At 43.3% G+C, this 24455-nt stretch overlaps 1 protein-coding gene across 2 annotated transcripts in view; it reads left to right on the top strand.

The window, feature by feature from the left end:
• Positions 1–24455, top strand: part of WWC1 (WW and C2 domain containing 1) — a 59622-nt gene that overhangs the window by 6771 nt on the left and 28396 nt on the right. The window contains exons 1-7 of one of the 2 annotated variants that reach the window (XM_015875919.2): positions 6077–6300; positions 16874–16983; positions 19818–20021; positions 21448–21524; positions 22433–22512; positions 23402–23531; positions 24132–24278. In XM_015875919.2, coding sequence (XP_015731405.1) covers positions 6263–6300; positions 16874–16983; positions 19818–20021; positions 21448–21524; positions 22433–22512; positions 23402–23531; positions 24132–24278 — 786 coding nt within the window. In that variant the 5' untranslated portion in view covers positions 6077–6262. Of the gene's footprint in view, positions 1–6076; positions 6301–16873; positions 16984–19817; positions 20022–21447; positions 21525–22432; positions 22513–23401; positions 23532–24131; positions 24279–24455 lie in introns of those variants that run through there. The other variant, XM_015875920.2, reaches the window with a different exon arrangement.

The raw sequence follows: 24455 nt of genomic DNA, 5'->3' as shown, positions 1-24455 counted from the left end.
TTCATTTTGAGCCTGTTAGGATTTCTGAAGGCACGTGCATGTATTGTGCTTCTGCATCTTATGTCACTGATCTAGAAGAGCATCTTAAGCGTGCTGCTTCAGCAGTGCATGAAGAGTACGGTCTGTGCTTCAGAGGTGATGCTGCTCTCATGCTCAGCAGCTGCTGGGTGGCTGCTGCATTCCAGCCTTTGTTTGCAGTGGTGCTGCTGTGGTTCCTTGCCATCTGTTAGCACAGTCTTCTGGTGGCTACACAGGACTTGAGCTGTTCTTGGGAGGAGGTGTCTCAGCTATCCAGAGACCCTACTTTCCATGAAGATGCTGGTGGCAGCTGCTGCTGTGTTGGTAGTGCTTCTCCAGGTGCAGCCTTGGGATGCTGGAGGGAACCATGACACTTTGTGGCCTGCTGCTGTTCTGAATGAGTTCCTGAAGAGCAGAGAGGGAGAACTGAAGGGAGCCTTTCACATATACAGTTGTACAACTTGCCTAATGTGGGGTGACTGGCACTGTATGCAGTATTCCAGATAGCACGTTGATAGTGTGGAGTTTTGTGGTGGTTAAACTGAAAATCAAATCAGCGCTCTACAAAAGTTTTCTTGGAAGGTGTTAGTGGTGATACTCAGGTGTATTTGATTTAGCATGACGTGTTCACCCTGAGGAGGACGGGGAGGTTAAATCCCTCTGCTCAGTATGTCAGTCAGCATCTCATTTCTCTTCACCTCAGCTTGTTCAGATTTCTTCCAAAATACCTCAAAGCTCTCCACATCCAGCTGCCCCAAATAGCTGTTCGGTCAGTGGGACAGTGAGCCAGGCTTGCTGTGTGTCCTTTCTTATGTCAGCTGCACTTCACACCACAGTAGATATAAGCACAAAAGGTAAAATGATCTGTTGCCTTGGAAGGACGCTGTCTTTAATTCTTATGTGGAAGCTTGTGTAGACTGTTTTAGGCTACCTAACAGGTGGCTCTCCATAAGGAGGTTTTCCAGCAAGATAGAAATAGGCAGGTTTGTCCACTGAAGATACCTTGCAGTTCTGCATTTTCTCCACAGACATGTTTGCACGTTAACCTGTGTGTGCACGGAGGGCAATACCATGGCTGTTAGCCACATCCTGTCACTTTCTGTGACATGAAGCTTTTATAAGATGCTGTAGTCTTTTTTTTTTCCTCTTTTTTTTTTTTTTTTTTTCTCTCTCTCTTGCTTTTGAACGTTAAATACAGAAACTTTGGAATTTATCTTGAACTTACTCTGTAAAATGTGATGCCTTTCCAGATGTTATGGATGTCATTCCCCTGTTTTAGTTCTCTGATTTGTGATCTGCATCTTCTCAGTTTCTCATAGCTTCCCCCTGACCTGCTGCTCTGAATGTTAGAACACCCTTCTACACCTTTCATGCTGCCTGTGAGTGCAGCCTATCCCTCCGCTTTCTGCTCTTTCCCCAAGGTCTCTCATAATGCCTAATAAACTACAGTTCCTTCAGTCTGTGAAGCTGGGACAGAAATGTGATACTGCAAAAATGTGAGCAGTAACCAAAAAAAAAGCTGCTGTGAGGGCTCTAAGCCTTTGACTCCTGGTAAGTAACTTTCAGGCTCTGAGCTCTCCTGTATCTGTCATTGTTTCTGCTATTTTGCACTGTCTTCATCTGCTGCTCCTTTCCTTTGTCCCAGTGTTTGCCTGCTGATAGACTGATAGCAGGGGAGTAGAGCAGCAGGGCTGAGACTCCCAGTGTCACCTCTTGAAAGCTGTTTATTGCACTGGGACAACTTTTTTGTACTGTCTTGTTGAGAGACATCAGATTCTGAGTAAAGGATAGGAAGTCAGTTTTAAGGCTTAATCCTTAACAGCCCTTCCCAGTGTGTTCTGTCTGTTAAAGAACCTTCTGCAGTCTTACATCTTAACATTTTGCTACTTTATTTGGCATGTACTTCTGAAGAGCAGCTGCACCTGGTGTCCTCAGCAATAGACTGTGCAGCTCTCAGCTTGGTTAGTGTGATGATGGTTTGTTACGTGGGCAGCTGAAACAGTCTGTAATTCTGAGTAAAGGTAAATGTGTTGTCATAGGCCATCTGTTAATTCCTCGGGGAAGATCTGATATGCTGCTAGTTCCTCACACAACTTGCTCTCTAATAATTAAATATAGCAGGTATCTGCTGTCTTGGTCTTTCATTGCTCGATGCTAAGAGCATGTTCTGAACTCAAATACTTAAGACATGTAAGATCAGAGAAACAAACATAGTTGGGCATTATTTCCCCCTTCCTCTCTTTAAGCTTCCCCTCACTTTTACAGGAAGAATGTGTGGGATGGCACAGAGGGGTATATCGCTTAGGAATCTGCCTTTATCATTTGCAGGAGAGTTGCATATGTGCAGTTTGTTTGCTGAGGTCGATTTGCAGCTGAGCGGTTCACACTCGGTGACATCTTTCATTCAGGCTCGCTTTCACACTTCTTTTGTAAATGCCACTCTTATCCCTAGAACAAATCTTCTTTGTTGAATTTTCTCATCTTTACTCTCTGTTTGTCCAGTAGGCTGCAGCTAATACCCTGACTGCATCCTGGTGGGTTTTGTCTGCTTCCCTGACAGGCTGCAGCAGCTTTGGTTAGTAGTTTTCTTGTAGTTCTGATAGTATTGTTGCATCTTCAGTAACTTAGGTGGGCTGGCGGTCCTCGTTCCAGGCATGGTTACTGTAGTTCTGTTTTCAGGGCACTCTTTACACTTCTTCCTTCCTGAGCATCTTTTTTTCTGTTCTTACCAGATCAAGGTATGAATTAAGTTGAGTGTATTGCAGTTGGCAGCCTGGTTTAGATGCATGAACAGGCAGTGATTATTCGGGAGCAGAAGGAACTTGTCATGTATTGATCATGTTCTGTTGTGCTTCTACGGCTGCCACATCAGCCCTTCTGCTCCCTGCAGTGGGACTCTCCTTTGCAGAAGGGGTCTGTAACTGGGGGCTGCTTCTGTTTTCCATGCAGAGCCAAGTGACACCAAGGCCTTGAAGGAGGAAGGCAGCTGAGGCACTTAACTTCTCAACGCTAAGTGTTCTGCTGTGTATTAGCAGGAATGGAAATAGTGCAAGTGGTGGAAATTTACACCTGTAATCATCCTGTTTGGAAGTCTGCTTGTGACACTTGGTTCTGGTGTAGTGCTGTATGTTGGCAAGTGTTCCTTTGCCAACGGGTTTATTACAGAATAGATTTGCAATGGAATAACCTAAATTAAATCATTCCAACAGATATCTTTAAAGGCATTGCTGAAATTACTTCTCTGAAGTCGTTAGGCAGGTGTGTGGCAACACCCTCCTGAAGGGCGGTAGCGCATCGTACCAAACATTCTTGAAGACAGGCTGAAATGCTGCTTGGTGAGCAGCCCAGGTGTCTGATGAAAGGAATAATGGAGTTCCATCAGTGGCTCAAGGCTTTTGCATTAAGAAGTTCAGTATTTCTGTTGCTTGCTAGACGCCTGTGGAGGATTTACTTCCCTTCAGCTAGAATTTTTGCAATCAAAAGCAAGCTATTGACCTGTCACTTCACGCCTTTATTCCCTACTCAGATGCTCTGAATACTTTTTCCCCCTCTCTCTGGCTGTTGTCATTCTTGTTTTCTCTCTCAAGTTGTGTACCACTGTTGCTTAGCTCTCTCAGGGACATGCTTAAAGGGTGTTTAAAGCCTTTCATACAGTGTGTGTTTTGCCTTATGGAAGGAGATGTACAGAGGTTCTTTTTTTGTTGTGTTTTTTTTTTTTCATGGGGGGGGGCAAGAAATGCATTGTAGATAATAGATTTCAAAAAATGCAAATTTGTTCAAGCACCTCCTTAAAGAGAAGGGAGGGTGGGATTGAAGAATAAAACCTGTGTTTATATACATGTAGATGCTAGAGGCAAAGCAATCCATTCATAAATATACAATAGGATTTATATCATGGTGAGAAGTGCTGCATGCATATTCATGTGTCATTTGCAAATCCTTTAGCGATTAAATACTTTACTGCAAACTCTCCAGAACTAAATAACCTTCTCATTGAAATGAGATGTCCAAAGGCTCTAATGCTCCTCCAGCTGAGGTGAAAGGCTGAGTGGTGTAATAGATCCGATGCTCTAATTTTCACTCTATTAAGAGGGTTTTTTGGTGTGCTTTTGTGTGTTATTTTATTAGGATAATCAGTAAGCCTTGAACAAAACATGTGAAGCAGAGAACTGCAAGAAGCATTATGAACCTTAACATGCTAAGAAAGGCATGGAAACTTGTTAAGATGTTTTCCTCAACTGATTTTAATGACAAATATCATGGTCTAAACTTTGATATCCTGTGCATAAAAATGGAGGCACATGTTCCTGTGCTGTGGCAGTCAGCTCCAGAGCTCCACAAGTACTTGTTGTGTGTTGCTCACAGCACCCTTTCCTGGTCTTCTGACAGCTCACCTTGGAATCTCCTTATTGATGTTTGAGCTCTTTCTCCTTTGCTCTTTAGTTCTGCATTGGGGAGAATATAAAATGCATCTATGTTGGATGGGAAAAGCTTGCAGAGTTCTCATGTTCTTTCCTCCCCGCTGAGTTTAGTTCTTTCTTGAAAGCTGTGTTGTCTAATTTAGCTTTCCCGCTCCTGTTCTCTTGCAGCCTGCTCCTGGGATGCCTTGATTCAACTGAACAAGAAAACAGGGCAGTGTACTCAATTCACTGTGGGCTATGCATTCATTTTTTCTGGCTTGCACAGCTGTAACAAATTGCCCTTTTAGTCCTGTTTATTTGTTTTCTTAGCCAGTCGCAGGTAGGTTCTCTTGCTTGGTGCTCAGAGAAGTTCCCCTTGCTGTCTGGTGTCGTGAGCAGGGAGGCAGACAGCAGAGGTGATTTCCCTTTGGTGCCTGGAGGCTCTGCTGTACAAAGCTGAACTCGTGTTGATCTGAAATAAGGTTTCTAGGTAACTGGAAAGTTGTTGCATTTACAATGAGCACTGAGAATTCGTTACTGTCTGCCATGTCAGAGCATCACTGCACCCGAGCTGGTGACTGGACACGCAGGGGACCAACATGCAGCACTCTGTACCTGAAGAGCATGGAGTCCTCTATTTAGCTTTTAAAAAGGGACTAAACTGTGGAAAACAAATCTGGTCCTTCTGAGACTGAATCCTAAGAGGTGACTTGTTGACTTTACAAGGGGAGCACTTAGTCCATCAAGCAGTTTGGGTGCAGGTAGGGGAATGGCTGATGTGTGAAGAAGTGCAGTGCTTCTTGATGCTGGGAGGCTCTACGTGGTATTTTTCTGAGAATATTTTTATTGTGTGTTAGTGAAGAAGAGTAGGAGGCATTAATTTATTAATAAATCTCACTTTTTTTTTTTTTTTTTTTAGTAATGAGCACTTGCTTCTTGCTTTATTCCTGACATCTTTGTGTTAGGCCCTGATCTCACTTGCTAGACTTGCTGTCTGTATCATTCAACTGAGTAAAGATAGAGGCTGGATGGGATGTGGATTAGGTTCTTTTCCTTCTGTCTTGACAGCAGTAAGTGGTTGCCTCTGGATTCATTTTGAGAATGCAGCAGACCATAGCTTACAGTGTGCTGGCTAATTGTGTGCTTACTTGCTGGTGGAAGGGCTCAACAGCTTTGTCCCAGAGCCTCTTGTGGCTATGGGACATTGTGAGCTCCTGCCCCTATACTGCTGGGCCATGGTAGGTGTGGGTCCGTCACCTTGCTGTGCCCCAACCCTGCTCTGTGCCTTCAGGGATCCATTTCTGCTGCTTCAGTAACCAAGGTGGCATGGAATTGGGCTCTGCAGCAGTGACCTGCCAGCAGTAGCAGCCTTCCTGCACAGTGTGCTTCCTTGGGAAGCCCTGACTCGGTGCAGGGGTTCAGAGCTGGCACCACGGGCAGTGATGTCACTTCTGGTTTGCCTTTCAGAGCAGACGGCTTAAATAACAGAGATGGATGCTTTCTTAGTGCTGTGCTGTGGGCTGTAATTCCATCTGCTGTGACGCTGTGAAGGTGACACCTAACGGGATGCTGGCTTCTCTCTGGATGTCCTTCCTGGATCTGCTGTGTGCAGATCTGGAGGGCACTGTTCTGCATGTTGGCTGGACTCAGTGCTGCTGCTTGGGAACTCAGCAAAGCAGTTCAGAGGAACAAAGTTGCTAGGATTTCAGAGTGACTTCATTCATCCTGGGCACTGCAGTCTCTGCAATATCACTGTCCTTTGTCAGGCACGGAACCATAGAAACATGTGTTTCTGCCATTGATTTGGCAATTATTAGAAGGACATTGAATAAAGGACACGATTGATGGAAGAAAGGAGTGCTCAAAGACCTCTGCCGGTAAGGTCTGTGTTTTTAATAGTTCTATGCATTCATCACTGATTTTGATTCTCATCAAAATCATTTTGTAGATTTGCTTAGATATGCAAGGCAAGGGTAGCAGGAGTGTTTGATTTGCTGGAGGATTTCAGCTTGGTCTTTGTAGACTACCGGGACTAAGGGATAATTTTTCAGCTGAATTGATTGAAGGAAATTAATGTATACATATAGACATGTATACATTGATGGTGTAGGTCAGTGTTTGGGTGACACGTTAGAAGTACTTAAAAAGTAGCTGGCATGGGAGTTGCAACTCACTCTGATGCTAAAGGTTTGGACTGAGCAATGAGCTCGCACAGGGAGCCCTGCCACTGCTGTATGGGCTGCTCTGCATGGGGACAAGTCCTGTGTGTGAGTACAGCATGAGGTGTAGGGGTATGATCCCTTAGGAAAGGGATGTCTGTAGGATGGAGCCATGCTGTGGGATTGAGGCAGACTGGATGAGGGGGATAGAGCTTGTTCAGAGGTAATGTCAGATGCAGACCCGGCCCTGCACTGCAGGATGTAGTGCTGCAGTCCTGGACTCACTGGGGACCGAATTGGGCTCCTGTAAATGAAAGCCAAGTGACTGAAGGGCAGAATCATGCCTGCTGAGGCTGGCATGCTGTGGTGTTGGGCATCCAGTGACTTTGAATGGGGGAGACTGCCATCAGCTGAGGAGCAGCTGCTGCCATAGAAACAATCCGCGAGCCCACAGAGGGGAGGCTTCCCATGTTCATCTCTGGGATCACCAGCACTGCCTGGCTTTCCCAACACTCGAGTCACTTCTATAACACAAGAAAAGAACATGACTTAAACACTGCACTGCACTCTGTTCTGGACTGGGGGGGGGAGGGAGGGGGGGGAAGGGAATAAGGGGTTCTAAACAGCATTGAGAAAGCTGGATATGCAACCGGGTCACATGCAGCCAGTCAGGCTGTGGGGCAGCCCAGCTTTGCATTCAGATAGGCTGGCTGGCGAGCGGCAGACATTCCAGATAGTTGTGTTCGTTCTGGCTGTATCTAGGCACATGGTCACAAAGAGCAAGATGCGTGCAGTGAAGTATAAATCCCGTGCTCTAATGACTCAGAGCACTGTGGTGCATGCATACATGCCTAACAGCTTGTATAATTAGCTCACCCTGTGAGTGGGCAGCACATAGGGGTTTTTGGGGAGTTACCTAGGAATCCTGCCTGGCACAGCGAGGGCTTTCAGTCCTGCTGTGTGTGCAGGGATAAGTGGTGGGCAGAGGAGGCTCCCAGGCTAGTACCCTCCACAACGCTTCCAGCCCTGCAGCAGGGTGTTGCAGCCACTTGCTCTCAGGAGAAAGGGATACAGTTAGAAAGGTGTTTCTGTGCTCAGGGAGCCAGCTGACAAGGCAGGGTGTGCTGGTACCTACAAGACATGTGGGGTGGGAACATGCTGCGGCTGCAGGCTGCGTGCCTGGGATTTCACCAGAGCCAGGAGGGAAGCAAACGTGACCTTGAAAATCCTTATCGAGACAAAAAGGCGCAGCCAGAGAGTGCGTTCTTTGCCAGCCATGTGCAGTGGGCTGCTTGGCTGCCCAGGGCTGCAACAAGACAGCTCCTCATGTCCTGCAGCATGTCACGGCCAGGAGCACAGCTGTCCCCACAGCACAGTCGGCTCCTGCTGGTGTGCAGAGATTGGAGGGACCTGCTGCTAAAGCTGACAACTTCTGTGCTCTTTGATTATAAGTAATAATGAGTGCAGAGGCATTTGTAAGGCCAGGTCTGGCGGCTGTGGTAGATGGGCCGCTCGGGAGGACCAACTTTAATTATGGTGCTGTGGCAGATGAAGCACATATGAGAGTTGGGTTCCCAGTGTCTTGGTGAGCAGCCAGACAGCTCCTCACCAGCAGCGAGGGCTGCACTCTTCCCTAGAGCCTTCACTGTTTCTGGTGCGCAACTGATTGCTGAGAGCACCAGTAACTCAGGGGTGAATTCGCTTATTAAAATCTGGGCACTGTGCTGTGTTACTGACTGGGAGCAACTTGTGGGAGGGCCTGGGGGTGACGGGGAGGGCAGAGCTGCGGGAAGGAACTGGAGCCAAGAGCTGGGTGTGCAGGTTGGAAGGTGGGAGAGCTGCTTTTTGTGGGAGCAACTATTTGCCTGGCTCAGTTGTCATTGTATTTGTGCTGTACATTCTTCCTCCCTCCTTCTACCAGCATGTGTCTTTGTACAGTCACATGGGGTGCTTGGTTAAAGAAATTGCATTGCCTAAGAACCAACTGATTCTTTTCTGAAATGCTTTTTTGTTGTATTTAATCCTGGAGCACATCCCAGAAAAGTACATAGCTTTATAGAGCAGTTAAACTATTCTTGCAGTACGAGAAAGAAATGGAGGCTTACTACTATGAATACATGCTATGAAATGATAAATGTTGCATTCCTCAAGGAACTGAAGTGCTATTGCAGCCAGACAGTTACTGTAGCACTTCCAGAACTGAGGCTGCTGTAATTTTGGGAGCAGATACTTAAACTCAATTTGTTTTCTCTACAGGGTAAGAATAGTAACGGATTTCTTCTGGTTATGTGAACTTCTGTGCTGCTTATCTTCCATTAAAGGAATTGAGGTGTTTGCTATTGTCTTAAATGTGTTTAAATGCTTCTTACAATGTTTGGTCAGAAGTTTTTTTCCTCAGTTATCACGCTTTCCTTTTTAGAGACCTGATGTGTGCTAAGAATTCAGATGTGTGCTAATGATCTTCAGAATTCTGTTTTCAGCTGGTGCTGCAAACTGTGGCCTCTGCTCGGGGCAGTGGAAATAGGCTTGTTCCTGCTGGTTAACAGCCAGTTACCAGGCAGGAACTTGGTAATGAATGTAGGAATTTAGCACTTAGGTAAAAATGTTCCCTCTAAAAAAGAAAATATTAATGTGGGAAATGGACATCAGTGCTGTTAAGGGGTGGGGGCACCTTCCCTTCAGGAGGTCAGGTGCAGCAGATAAAGAGAAATGGAAATAACACCGGGTTGCATGATCCCACAAATATCTGCAGTACTGCAGGGCAGCCAGATGGCATGGCAAAATTAACTACTGATAGATGCTGCCTGTGTTTTGGTTGCAGTTAGACCGTACCTACTCTCTGGTGCGTATCTCATTTTCAGGCAGTGAACTTCCCCTGCTGCACAGCTTGTGGTTACACACAGGGCACTAGCACTGCTTTTTGTGGCTGCATATAAGCAATGAAGTGCTTATGTGGCAGCATGGATGTGCTCAGTGCACAGCTACAGCGGACTGTGAGTGTCTGTGCTGTCTTCAGTTGCTGATGAGGAAAGCTGTGCGTTTCGGAGGAATAGCTAAAAAAGCTTTGATCGTGGGGAGATTTGTGGAGTCCAATTGGAGACCGGCCACTCAAAAAGAAATAAATAAATTTGGGATACACTTAATTAGGTACAAACTTAGTTAATTGCTTTAGGCCAAAGCATGCAGCATTCTCATTTCTGCAGCAAAATAACTGTGTCAGTTTCCTATTCCGAACAGATGACAAAGTTAACACCCACGTGCGCAGGCACACACACTTTAAAGATGCCACCTTGCATTTTTGACACCCAGCTACAATTTGTCACAGTCTGATTTATTGCTTGTGCTTAGCTGCTAAGCCTTTCTATTCCCATCCTCTTTTCAACAATTGATACAGATTAAATCCATAATGTTGTGCTCATGAAGAGCCTCAGATAATATTTCCTGCAACAATATTTGAGTTGGAAATGGTTTGGGGAAATGTAATTTTCATAAGGAGTTTTCCCTTGAATTCTGAAAAAATAACATATGTTGCTTCTGTGACTTGTCTTAAACTACTCTAAATGTTGAATGTGAGTAGACTGCTCATCCTGCTCAGGAGACAAGGTGCAATTCAAAACACAGTGGAAGCTGTACTAAATTCAGGAATGCTGTCTCCTTTCTCAGTCTTCTACACCAAGAACTGTGGCACTGCTGGGGAGTCTTGAACACATGCCGCACCCCAGTCATTGTCCTGCTCCTGTTTGTCTGAGCTGTGGTTTCCAGGTCTCTGGCCTGTATGCCAGGACTCCGTTCTTCTTTCTTGTGCCTCATGGAACGTGGGACAGAAGGATGGCAGGAGGCTTTCAAGGGGGTTAGAGGTGGAGAGAGCAAATGCAAGGGCCATTCTAGCTTATACCTGAATACAGTCCTAATCCGTTGGCAAAACAGATATTGGGTCATTCAAAATTAATGTTGTATTAGAAGAGTAAGTCAATTCAACTCATTTGGCAATGCATATCTCACTTGTTGTCCTCACATGATCAGGTAAACTTCAGTAGCTGTTGATTTGTATTGACACCATTGCAGTAGAAGTAGAGCTGTGTTTTGAGCTTTGTACTATTCAGGCTGTAAATATGTCTTGGAGTTGTTTCTGTTTCTTACTAGGCTTTACTACTTGGTAAATGTTCCTGTGTTCCCCAGGATGAAAATGGTGATCAACCTGTTCTTACTCTGTTCTTACTGTCTGAAGTGAAAATTCAGAGTGCCTGCCAATGTCTGATTACAAGCGAACCGAAAACCACTTTCAAATGTGCAGCCCAGTGCCTACTCTGCTTCCGCTACTGAATTCTGAGTGCTCACTGCCTTCCCTGGCTCACTAGCTTCCTGAAAGCTGAGGCATATTGTTCAGTATTTTCCATGTTGCCAAAGTCTCACATATATGTATATTTTAGAAAGTAGCTATTGGCTCCCTGCTGTACAAACTGGAGGTGAGCAGGGAAGGATGTCCTATACTCCTCTTTATCTTGGAGGCATCTTGCCTGTGTAAACTGTTGCTGCCCACGCTCTGTAGGCAGCCTTTCAGAGAAGGATCACAGGCTGCAAGAACAGAAACAAACCTTCAGTTCCTAATCTCCAAAATATGTCAAGGAACTAGTCGGACTACTTAGCCTGGATGCTTGGTAGACAATTTACCCCTTGCTGTGAAGTGAGGAGTCCCTTTCTTCCGAAGCAGTCGAACTCCTGAGTGAAAGGGAGACCTGACTTGATTTTAATTAATCTATTCAGGCTTTGCAGGTGGGAAGGCTGCTTCTGATCTTGGAAGAACTGAAGTCAAACTCCTTTGGGGGGGAAAAAATGACAAGAAAAACCTGCCTCAACTGTTTAAAGCCAAAGATGCTTGAATGACTCGCATGGTTAAACTCAAACTTGTGCATGCTTTAAGTCTGGTAGTGCTGCACTGTTCTCAGAGTTGTACCTTACACTTTTATATCTTTTCTGCTTAATCAGTTCTGGAAAGTACGCAGGATATACAGACTGGCAGGCAAGTTAATGTTGTGAGAAGCCCTAGCTCCCATTTCCTGACTTTTAACCTTGAACTATCTCAGGAATTTTGCATTTGAGTGATTAAGAAAGTATGACTGACCTCCTGCCTCTCTCCTGCTAGCAGAGCCAGATTGTTAATCTCTAGGAATTATCTGAAACCTATAAGTGGTTTTTGATAGTCTTTTCCACACAAATAACTTAGTGGTTTTCTGTTTCTGAAGGTGAATAATCTGTGTGGAGAAGAAATGCATAGACAAGTATTGTCACTGTGCACAGCAGAACTTGTGAACATACAAGGCTTTTTCAGAAATGGGTAGAATGAGCAAGCAGCTCTGAAGCAGTAGAATGGTGCATACTGGGATGCTTGCTGCAGCTGCAGCTGGTGGGGTTTAAAACTGTGTACCTTCATACTTCCGTTAATCTGTTTATATATTACTACTGAATATTTCACAGAATTGTAGGGGTTGGAAGGGACCTCTAGAGATCATCAAGTCTAAGTTCAAGGTTGCTCTTTGTTACCTGGGAAGCATTTTGCCATTTGCAATTCTTTATGGCCTTTGGTGGCTCTTAGAGGCTCCTTTCTGCTCCCTGGGTTGGGAGGCTTCCCCTGCTAAAAATGTCATGGTGTTGGGAAGCTGAGGGTTGCAGCAGCCCAGAGCTGCCCTTTGTCATGTCTCAGGGGCTGGCTGTCAGGGGTGAGCTGTTCTTAACAGCTTTCCTTGCATTGCAGCTGGAGCAGTGCTCGGGGTGGTGGATGAGGAAAGCTTTGCCAGAGAGATCCCAAAACAGGGCCTCCCCCCACCACACCTTTGGCCTCCAAAGGTAATCCTCTATGCAGCTAGAGGAGATGCTCTGAGGGAAAACGGAGTTACTATAGAGACGAACAGCCCAGTGTGTTTGAAGGCTGGATTGCAGATTTGAGTAATAAATGTGTGGGAGTCTATTTTTAAAAGCTCTTGTAAGGAGTAGATTGCTCCAGTCCTAGAAAACTTGTCAGAAATGTGACAGATTTTATTTTTAATGCTGGAGTTTAAAAATAATCATCGTCTGTCTTGAGAACGGGATGACCTCATTAAAAACAAAGACTCCTGTATACTGTCGTGATGAGGCTCCTGGCAGCAGAGCAGCCCACTGAGTGGCAGCAGCCTTCACAGCCTTACCTCTGCTCTGCCCATGGGGACTGTGTGCTGCTGTGGGCTGCTGCTGGGCTCCTGGACTGCTCCGGTCTAGTCAGTGCAGTGTGGGCTGTCATGCTGTCAGCAGGGGATGTTGGGCAGATGGGACACAGAGAAGTGTGGGTTGAAGAGTTTATCCAAGTAAAGCTGTTGAAAAAGAGTAGCCCTATGAAGGACATAGGGTCCTGGTAGATGAAAAACTTAATGTGAACCAGCAGTGTGCACTTGCCACTTATCAGGCCAATAGTATTCTGTGTTGCATCAATAAAGGGGTGGCCAGCAGGGAAAGAGAGGTTTGTCTGCCTCTTCTCTGCCTTTGTGAGGCCACAAAGTCCTGGGCCTCCATCACAGGAAAGTTGTGGAGCTTTTGGAAAGGATCTGAAAGAGGATCATGAGGATGATCAGAGGGCTGGAGCACCTCTGCTACAGGGACAGGCTGAGGGAGCTGGGCTTGTTCAGCCTGGAGAAGAGAAGGCTCTGGGGAGACCTTATTACAGTCTTCCAGTATTTAAAGGGAACTTAAACAGGAGGGAAATCAACTGGTGGCTTCAAGTTGGCACTGAAATACAGTAACTGAAGCTAATGTGTAACATTATTTTTGCAAGAATTAATTTCTGATACCTTTATAGTATTAAGTTTAAATTTGTAAATGGCACAGTTCATGTGTTTGCTACTTCACTAAGAAACCTTTGTGATGTTACAGCTGTGTTTAACAAGAGTACTGCCAATTGACATCTTGTTGTACAAGACTTATTTGCCTTCGGTTTCTTGTGTAATGAGGCTTTTGGTTGACAACAGCAGAGTTGAAGATGGTAGAAATGCTTTCCAAATCCGAGATGAGCAGGATTCAATTTAAGTGCTTGTGCATGATAATGCTGGCTTCCAGTTTTATCTGCACTAGGAGCTGTAGATGATACATAAAAAATCTTAAGAAATAGAGAAATGTCTCATTAAAAATGGCATGATTTCATAAGTCAGAGCTAGGAAACTATATCCTGCTGTGGAAGAGGAATTTGAAAATCATTTGATCTATGAATACTCGAGTTCTTATGGGCAAACGTTTCACAGAGGTGAAAGTGTTGCTGTGCATTTACAAGGTTGATGGGTAGGGGTTTGGACTATGGCTTCCTCTCTCCTGTCTCTGCCTGAAGACCAAGTGATACTCCTCAGGTTAGTACGTCATGTGGGGCTGTTATCTTTTACCTCTGTTATCAGGATTGGTTTCTGAAGCAGTGTCCTTGGCTTGCTGCTGGGTGTTGGTTGCTAAGGCCACCTGGTTCCCAGGTACCTTAATGATCCATTACGCTTGCTGGAAGTTAAAGCTGAATTTCCTGAATCAAATCAAATGAACAAGTAACAAATTGAAAGCTTAGATGTTGTGAACTGATAAAGCTAGGCTGATGTGCTGTGGTTCTTTATGCTCCTATTAAAAATATACATGTATATAATTATAATTAATAAATATGTATGTACACCCTGATTGACGCTTGCTGAATGAATGTTTTGTACTCTGAGAAGGGGAAAAGGCAGCCACAGGCAAGGTGTTTGGGCAAACCTGGAAGATGTACCTAAGAGCGTCACTTCTAACTAGACTACCATAGGGTTAATAAAAGTTGTTTTATGCGTGAGCAACCCCCCCACACATTCTGGTTTCCTCTTTGGAGGCCAGAAGTCGTGCAATAGTCAGGATCTTCTGAGTTTCTTACATGTGCTGCTTTCCCTAGAAAGCTTGGATGAATGTATGTGGAGGTTCTCTGTCCAAGATGCTGATGAATGCATGTATCTGTAGGATCTTTTCCTTGTAATGCATGCACGGTGTGTAAAAGGAGTTAATTCTTCTAGACAGTTGAGTCTAGCTACAGTGAGGGCCAAATAAATGATAATATATTTGACTGAGCTGATGAGACTTTTCCAAGGCTGTAAGGAAGCTTTGTGAATTACAAATGAGATGTTTCAAAAGAAGTAGTTCTGCAGATGTGTCCTGGTTTTAATTTCCCTTATGCAGAAACTCTGCTGTTTTTGCAGAAATTACACACGAACTGAATTGTGACTTGCTCTATGAGAAAAGCTTTACCTTTTCCCACCTTAATACACTGTGCTGCATTGTGAGTGTGCTTAGGGAGATGCTTGATTTTTGGGCTCCTGTTGGAAGATGAAATATTTGTCTTCATAACAAATGCGCAAATCACACTATCTTAAAGGAAAGTAATATCTCCCTTTCCTTCTTATGGTTTATTCATTTATCTGGATGTGCACCATACTCCCTGTCTTTCATCTGTCACTGTAGCATTGTTTCTTAGATATGTGCCAGTTTCTTTCTGCAGCTGCAAAGGAAAGAATTTAGAGTAGTGATTTGGTTCTAAAGCTGCAGTTGGGAAATATGACATATATGACATGTTGTCTGTAATGAATGGAAATACGTTGTTAATTCTAAGGCTAATTACTTTTTTGTTTGCTAGTTGAATGACAAGTTTTTCCTTTAATGAATGCTTCCTTAACTGCATAAATGGGATAGTTGCAAGTTTGCTATCAGCAATGAGAGCCAGTGGTGTCTGGTTGGTGGTGGGTGCTTTCTGGGCAATGTTCTGAGCCTTAATAGTGACTCTGTGCTTCTGAGCCCCATTACCTGCTGACAGGGCTCCCAGCAGAACTGAGCTGGCTCCTGTCCTTGCTGGAACAGAGTGATCCCACCTTTCTGCCTTCTCCTGGAGTCCAGCTGAAAGAACCAAGTGGCTGAATTACACGCTTGGCATCTGGGGAGAAAGCGTCCTGAAGATGCAGATCTAGCTGTCAGCAATACTGAGTCTGTTCAGAGTAATCCATTTTTCTGTATGGATGTTCTGTGATACTGATAAATCTAGATACTCTTCTTTCCACTTGAGAGACTGGTGGCTAATGCACTGCTTCAGATAGCAAAGGCAGTGTGTTCAAAAGAAGTGCAAAAGCAGGTAACTGTAGAGAGGTTACTGGCTTATGCAGCTTTCCTAGATGTGTTCCTTCCTTAGTCTTGCCATGTACCGGATTTCCAAGTCATGTTTTGGGGACGTCCATCAGTCAACATAAATGCTTGTTTTATGTTGAACCTCTAATGTCCGAAGGCTTATTCCTAGAATGCCCTTCTCTGCTGACGCATGTTTCTCAGATATTACCGTGGATTCCTGGTTTGCTGCGTAGTGCCTCCAGATAAGCTCTGTTCAGCTGTGCTCTGACCTCTGTACAACTTACGGAGCTCTCAGCCCTGCTGAATTATCTTTGGATCTGAAAGACTTCCCACAGACTCTTTCAGACTCTTCCTGGCTATGCTGCTCATGGTGTGTACAGTGTAACGGCTGGAAAGGTGTTTGGTGTTTTGCTTTGTGCCCTGTGCCTGCTGCTCCAAGGCCCTGCTGCTGAGCTCACTTTATTGTTGCAGGCTGAACCTTGTGAGCTCAGAGTCAGAGGGAGTGAAGGAGCACAGCTTCAGTAATTGAAGTCTGGGCCGTGCTCAGAAGTGAGCTTTGCTTTAGCTGTGCAAGCCTTCAGAGAGCTGCTGCATGTGCAGAAACTCATCAGAACAGTTTTGTGGAAATGCTTCTTGTTTGGACTGAGTGTGTTACTTGTTTCTATGACACAGAGAAACTGTTCTAGTTTGTCATTATTTCAACAGAGCATGTTGCAGTGCAAATGACTGGAGTGGTCCCACAGTACTCAGTGTTTGCTGTTGATTATGTAGCCTTAATTATTCATTCTATGCAAATTGTATTTCTCATCTTACTTCTTCTCATCTACTTATTTGGATACAAGACTTGCCTGTGAACAATCTTGCTCTTTCGGTGCAGAGACTGGGACTGTTTCTGGCAAAGTTCTTCGTGTTCCTTTGAATAGTATTGCCTGAGCCAGGCGAGGCTTGGGAGTTCTGTCACAGTGAATTCATCCTGCTCTAACTTCAGATGAAGAAAGGGTAGAGTTTGGGGTCTGTTATTAAGTAAGAGCAGAAGCTTTAAAATAGTTTTCAACTTCTTCAGTGTTTATACCTAATAAGGATTTGGCTTCTTCTGTGTTATTTGGAATTGACATGTGGGAGTGTTCTTTTTTTAATCCTAAATATTTTGCATTTCAGGTATACTAAACCACTAACGTTTGCAGACTGCATTAGTGATGAATTGCCATTAGGATGGGAAGAAGCGTATGACCCTCAGGTTGGAGTTTATTACATAGACCACAACACCAGTAAGTGACAAGTTATTGTACTTTGCAGAGTCGTTATTTTGTACCTTTAAAATGCACTGAATGGAAAACCACAAAATTGCCTGCCTTTCTGCATATTAGGAGCTACTCTTCCCCCTCTAAAACAAGGATTTGAGACCTTTTGTTTGTAGTGTCCAGATCAACAGTCATGTTCAAGCTGATAATGTGGACACACCTCCCTAAGATTTGGCTGTAATGAAAAGTCCGACTATGTAGCAGTGATCTGGAGTTTGTTCTTACCTTGGAATTTGTCTTTGTGACAAGACCATCAGAAGCAGTGCAAAGGTCCTGTGTTGGTTTCCCTGGCAGGGATAAACTGAATGACTGCTGGTATGGTTAGTGGTGCTTTCTCTGAGCTGCTAGAATTCGCATCCCTTTTACTAGGGAGGAACAGTTACCCTGATTGATGCCACTTGAAACTACAACCTTTAAGGGTGTGCAGTTACAGCTTCAGATGATGCTGACACCTGCTTAACAGCAGATGCTGCTAAGGTTCAGCTTCTCTAAGATGCTAGAGGCTGCAGTACTTGAACTGGAACTTCATCTAAAAGGTTAAGAAGAAGAGAAACAAAATTATTACTTTGTTTCTTAAGCCAGTCCTGATCCAAATCATGATTGAGCAAACCATATCCTCTTACCTTCAGCTAATCAGGAGGCTCATCTTTGTGGTTTGTGTGCAATAGTCTCTGGAGAATGTCCAAAACCTTATTCCTCTCCAAGGCATTCACTGTGCAGGAAGGAGCAGCAGGGGATGGAGGTACATTGGTTCTTGTTACAGACCTGATGTATTCGAGCTTAATTATCTGAAGCAATCTCAAGCTTTAAGAAGCCACAGGTACACGATTGTGTGTCCTGAAGAAGGTTTCAACACTCATGGGTACTTTGCCAACATATCTGTTAAGTTTGAAATAGAGCCCAGCATTGTGGTTCCTAATGATCATTCATGCAGTCTGGTCTGGGGAAGCTGCCCATCAGGACTGTGGGGTATCCAGGCATCTCTGGGTAACTTGCAGCAGGCTTCTACTTCTGCTTAACTACAGAGAGAAGGGAGTTGCTCCATTTTTAGATGCATGTAATGACTGTCTGGAAAATGTGTTTTTTATGGGCAAGAACAGAGACAGGCATATGTGATTTTGAGGCTCCTACTGTTGATAAACTTCTGCATCTCCCTGACATTTCCTCTGCTTCCTCTAAGCAAGACCACGACCTCCCTCTAGGGAGGATACTAACACATTCAGCTGGTAAAACCAATTGTTTTATTTCTTAAGTTACTTTTGAGCTTTTTTTTTTCTTTGTTCAGGTGTCTCTGTAGTATTCACAATGAGTAGAACTGTGCTTGTTAGCAGGATCTGTAACAACATTTTGCTGAAACAGTTCTATGAGCTTTGGTGTTAGTTTCCTGACACACTGTCTGGTTGTTCTTTTTTTGTTGTTCCTCTATCCACCTGTTTGGATTGTGCCATGTAACTTGGAGTGCCATGGTGTTGAATTGTCCTGTTAATTTTCCCCTCCATGGACAAGTTTGTGAAAATGTGGTCGGGGTTCCATCCTTTGTGTAGAATTCTTTATATTGATTTCTGCTTCTGGGGTTATTGCCAAAATGTTGTCTTGCCCAAGTCCTGCAAATTGCAGTGTTAGTCTTATGTCTGACTCACTGATGAGTTGCTCCAACCTTCCACCGTGGCTGCTTTTACTACATATTTAAAGAGGCTCTTAAGATATGCAGATTAGATTCCCTCTGATAGTTTCAAGCAGCTATTTATTCATTATTCATGGCATGGTGACTAGGTATGCTTATTCATGCGTTGTAGTTCTGACAGCATATTGCACTTAGTCACATGAACATTGGAACCTGTACCAAGCAAGAACACATAATAACCTTGAAAGAGAAAAGGAAAATATTTGGGGCACTTCTTCATAATAGAAGCAAATACCAAATTTGCTGTATTGGTCTTAGGTTTAAGCTACATGTCTGTGCCTGTATGCTTCCTTATTGATTAAAAATCTTAACAGTAACGTGTCGGCTGTTTTGGAGTAACAGAGCTGGAGGTGGTGTAGCTATCCATGACTGCTTTGCCTGTGTTACCAAAAAAATATGCATCTTAAACTCTACCTCTTAGATTCTGCAGTGATTTGCTGCTGTGCTTTCTTTAAGTGAGGGAAATGTTTACTCTCATCCCGAGATGCTGTTTGTATAATGCAGTATGAGGCGCTTTCACAAGTGACTTAGGAATTCTTTGTTTGTACTTACCTACAGAATGTGAGTGTGAAGGCTTATTTCCTTCTTGCTACTAATAACCACTTTGCAGCCAAACAAGACAGGTAGAGTTGTGTTTGACAGCGCAAGAGCAATCACAGTCATGTGGCAATGGAGTGTTCAGGAAACTTTTCTATCAGTGAAATAGCTCTGCTATTTTATTAGAAATGTTATAAACCAGGTACCATAAAGATAAGCCTTGCACTCAGTGTCAGTGTTCTAGTGTTTGTGAGGGCGTATGTTTGCATGGGTGTTTCAAGAGGCTAAAACATGCTGCGATCAACAGCAGAGATGGTGGTGAGTTGTGTGTTGATTTCAGCCTGCATTATTCTGTTCAAGTCAGAATAGCAGAGATCATCACAGAGCACTGTGAATCAGTGATCACTTCTTAAAGGGACAAAAAGAAAACATAAATGTCCTCATTGCAATTTTGTTGCTGGGAGAGGGGGCACAAGCATTTCTTAAAAGTTGTTGTAGATGGTGGAGCTGGTCCAAGCAGCAATATGAGCCTGTTGTTTTTGTTTTTATTAATCTTGCCTCCTTCTATTTTCTCTTTAAGAAACCACACAAATAGAAGATCCTCGTGTGCAATGGCGGCGGGAGCAGGAACATATGCTGAAGGACTATCTTGTCCTGGCCCAAGAGGCAATTGCTGCACAGAAGGAGATCTATCAAGTGAAACAGCAGAGGCTTGAATTGGCCCAGCAAGAATACCGGCAGCTGCATGATGTTTGGGAGCACAAACTGGGCTCTCAGACCAGCTGTGAGTATTATCAAGTGGTTTTCTCAATCAGATCTCACTAGGAGAGTAAAATGCTTGAAGCTGGTTCCCTAATAAAGCCCTTTGGTATGTTATGCTGTGTCACGTTACTTCTGTGTTTGCTTTCGAGACAAACTGAGCAATACTTGTTCAACACCTGTTTGTGAAAGAATAAAGTTATAAGCATTATTACTGTGGTTTTCTTGGTGACCGGATGTGGTGTACAGATTTAAGCATGGCCTTCAACAAATGCTGGGGGAGGATAAAAATGAGATTCCCTGTTGTGTTCCTTGATCCACCTGTCCAAAGTACAGAAACAAGGCCAGAAGGCTTCTCTTGAGCAGCATTCTCAGGCCTCTTTGGAGTTCAGCATCCCGGGTAGTTCAGTAACTGTATCAAGGAGCTCAGGAGTCTGTGTAATATGTGAAGTGAAAGGAAGCACTGGTGGAGTATCTCAGTATGAAGAACATTGCTTTCTACTCTGTGTTCTCTGTCACAGCAGAAAACATCAATGCCTATTGCTTAAGAAAAGGCTGCAGAGCAGTTTGTATAAGGCCAAGAGTCTGCTTGCTGTTACTGGTTAGGAACTGGAAAATGTCCAGAGATGAATGTATTTCCTGCAAGGAATGTTTTTTTTTCATAGCCCTTACTATTGTAAAGTTTGTTCTCAGCAGCCACATCAAAGAACCTGCCCCTTACCCTGCCCTGCTGTCTTTTCACTCTCACTGGATTATATATTAAAGGTGGTGAATCTTGTGCCTGATGTCAGAAAGTATTTAAGTAGTCTTGTCATTGAGGGGTTCTTAACATTTGAATAGGGTCCTGTCATCTCTGAAGTAAAGTGTTTGGTCTCCACCGAAGTGCTGGTGTATTAAAGCAATAGGTTATGAACTTGAATTGCATTGGTGTGGTGCTATTTGTAAAAATACAACCAAAGAACTAGGAATGTTTTCCCATGTTTTGTATGGCATAAGCTGATGGCTGCAAGGATCAAAGTAACTCCTTTGCCTATGGCTACTTTTCATGACATTGCACGTTGGGGAGCTTCTGTACTTTCTGAAGCATAAGGGTTTTAACTGCTGCTGAGAAGAGAGTTCTGCTCTTAATGGGGTGCTGATTTAATCCAGTGTGACACATTGGGTGATTGGTTATGTCCTCAAGCCTGTGAGAAGGCTGGCATCACCTTTCGTGTTTTTCACTTTCCTTTGTTTCTGAATATTCAGGGGATTGTTTATACAACCAGAAAGTGAAAAAAAAAAAAAAAAAAAAAAAAATCCTAATGCACTGTTTCCTTCAGTTATGATAAATTCTTTTAGAAATGCGAGAAGTGAGAAGAGAGATTCTAGTAAGCTTGATTCATAGTTTGGGGCTGATAGAAGAGTAGGGGAGGATGATAAAGCTGCTAAATTCAGTGTTTGTTTTGCTCTAGTGCTGTCTGGCTCATCGTCAAGTTCCAAGTACGACCCAGAGATCCTCAAAGCAGAGATTGCTACTACGAAATCCAGGGTAAGAAGTACAAATGGACTTTCACTTGCCACAGGCAAACTTCAGATATTTCCAAGCCTCATGAAAAATATTGAAAGGTGACTCAAAAGCAATTGAAAGAGCTAATTTGCCATTCCTTATCTAGGAGATAAAATATCAGTATTCTCAAATGTTACCGGCTTAGATTGAAACAATTGTTTTCCTAATAGACTTTAGACTTCCTTGTATGCTGATAGTATGTTTTGCTCCATTTAACTGCATGCTCTCTCCTCAGTGCACTGCAACACCAGAGAGCTACAACGAGCTCTCTCCAGAGAATGGCAGCTGTTTTGTCGAGAGCTCAGTGCAGATTGTTAGCAGTGGCAGTGTGTTCTCTCATGCAGAGCTTGGTTTGGAAGAAGAAAGGACTGAAGTAAAGTAGGTCAGTCCGGCCTCTGTGGAGGAATATAAAACAAGCTGTAGGGTCAGTGGATTTACAATATGTTTTATCAGCCTGCTGTGTTACTCGTGCAGTGAGGCCTTTTAATTTGATATCTTGGAGGATGGTTTGTATCATTGCAATGTAACTCCAGTCCTGATACTTAACGTTTTTTAATGTCTGGAAAGGTTTTTAACATCAGTGAGTAAAATCAGCGTGTGTTTCATTCCTGACTTTTGATTTTATTTTATTTTTTCACCACATTTTCTGCTTGTGAGATTAAGCTTCTTGTGAGCCACTGTTTAAATAATGTGGTATCTGGGTGCTGGATAAATCCCTAGACACTGAAAATGTCCTGAAGAAGATGCAGTCAGCTGTTAGTTGCTGATGCAGTGATTATCTGCAAAATGTATCTAGATAATACTGTCTACACACCAAAAAAAAGTATGAATTGAATGGTTACTTCTGTGCCTAAATACTCATGTGAGGTGTTGTTCTTAACTTCCTACAGGTCAATAAACTAAAGAGGGAGGTAGCTCACATGAAGCAAGAAATCCAGTACAAAGAGCATGGATTTCAAACGCTGAAGAAGTAAGTTGGATCTGAAGGTCTTACTCTTGGTTACGTTTCTGGCTTGTAGTACATCCCCTTCTTCGTTTACAAATAGCTGCCTGAAAAACATAAGCTGAAATCTGTTGCTGCTGAGATCTTTAGGCACGTGCAACTCAAATCCATGGGGTTATTTCCTTCAATTCTGTGCCTGTATGTGATTAGCTGGATCAGAACTGAGTTCATGGGGAAATTACTTTTATACCTTTTGATTGTACCTTGGTTCATTCTGTTGCACTCAATTTTTGTCAACTTGCTTACAGTACAGACTATTGTCATAGTAGAAAAAGACAGAAAAAGATAAATAGATAAAATGAAAAGAAATTGGGGTGGGGATAAGCTTCAGGTGCTTATCTCTCTGTGAATAAACGGATGGCATTTTATAAGTAATGTCACTGATATAGTGTCCTGTAGTTTTCTCTCAAGTACCAACTTAAGTAAATAGTCCTTTCAGAAGAGGGCAGGATAAAGTGGTTTGTGATTAGCTTGTGCCTTTAAATATATCAGTGTGAGGTCTATGCTTTAAAATAATATAGTTAGCATACGATTAACTTACCTGCTTTAGAAACAAGGTAATTAATAGCAGTCTGTCTAAACTGTTTTTTTCTGTTGTTTTTTTTTCTCTTGTCTTTTTCCTCCCTAAAGATTCAAAGCAATTACATGGCTAAAATCAGAGTTTTGATGTTTAATGTATTTCTGAGTGAAGTGGCTTAAAAGGAACCAAGAACTCCAATCATCACTGCTTGTCTATGTTATACTTAGTGTGTTTTGTTAAAAATGATTGTCAAGCTGGATATGTCTAGGCTGATTTATGTAATGCACTTCATTTAAAATGTTGGCTTACTGTATGTTTTCTCGAATTTCTACGCAGTATTGACATGAAAATGTCTGATACTCAAGGTGGCTACAAACTTGATGAAGCACAAGCCATTTTAAGTGAAATGAAAGCTCTCAAGAAGGCCATCACATCAGGGGAGAAGGAAAAGCAAGACCTCATTCAGGTACTGAAACAGCTTTCATAGCATTTTGTCCCTGTTAAATTTTTTAAATCTATATAAATTATTTCGGTTTTCAGACATGTCTTTTAATATATCATTATTATATATTATATATAAATTGTATAATGATATATATATATTAATCTAAAGTAGTTCTGTATTGTGACTGGACCTTAATTTTCAGACTTTGGAAGTACAAAAAAGTAACATAACTGACAGTAGTGAGCACTTGGTTAGAGATGTGCTGTTGTCTCAGGGTTTCTTGAACAAGAATGAAGCAGTGTACTTGTCTGTACTGCTGTCAAAGAGCAGATATGCAGAAACCATCAAAACACAGTGGCCCGTTTGGTCTGTTTCCTCCAGCAAACTCCCAGCAGAGAACATGTGGGCATGAGACTGTGTTAATGTTCTCTGTGCTCAGCAGCACAGCAGCCTCATGCTTTAGGAGGTGCGGTTCAGCCTTGCCTGGCTTCACGTTTGCAGGGTCTGACTGTATGCACTGAATAGTCAGATCCTTAAATCACATAGTTTCAGTCAGGATTTATAGCTGCCAAGGTATTTTGAGTGAAAGTGAGCTCATGTGATGAATTTTTATGGTTTCAGAGTTTAGCCAGATTAAAAGACAGCTTTGTGAATGACAGAGGATCACAGTCAGACCTGTGGGCCAGCAATGTGTCCTTAGAAAGCTCAAGCTCTTCGTTACCCAGGCAGTATCTGGATGTCAGCTCCCAGACGGATGTTTCAGGAAATGTAAGTAACAAGTAAGAAACCAATTGCATGTAGAAGCAGTCCTCTGAACTAGAGCAGTACTGCTATAATACAAGGTTTTAAACATGGGCGAGTATCAATGAAATAATGATCTCCTGATTTAAACTTCCATGTGACCTTCGTTTTCAACATGCAGTGTTAATGCATCTCTAAAGGCAG

This window comes from Coturnix japonica, chromosome 13 (assembly GCF_001577835.2).
Source record: "Coturnix japonica isolate 7356 chromosome 13, Coturnix japonica 2.1, whole genome shotgun sequence".
Taxonomy (NCBI): Eukaryota; Metazoa; Chordata; class Aves; order Galliformes; family Phasianidae; genus Coturnix; species Coturnix japonica.
Note: the sequence above shows the minus strand (reverse complement) of the source record. Positions and strands in the feature narration are given on the sequence as shown.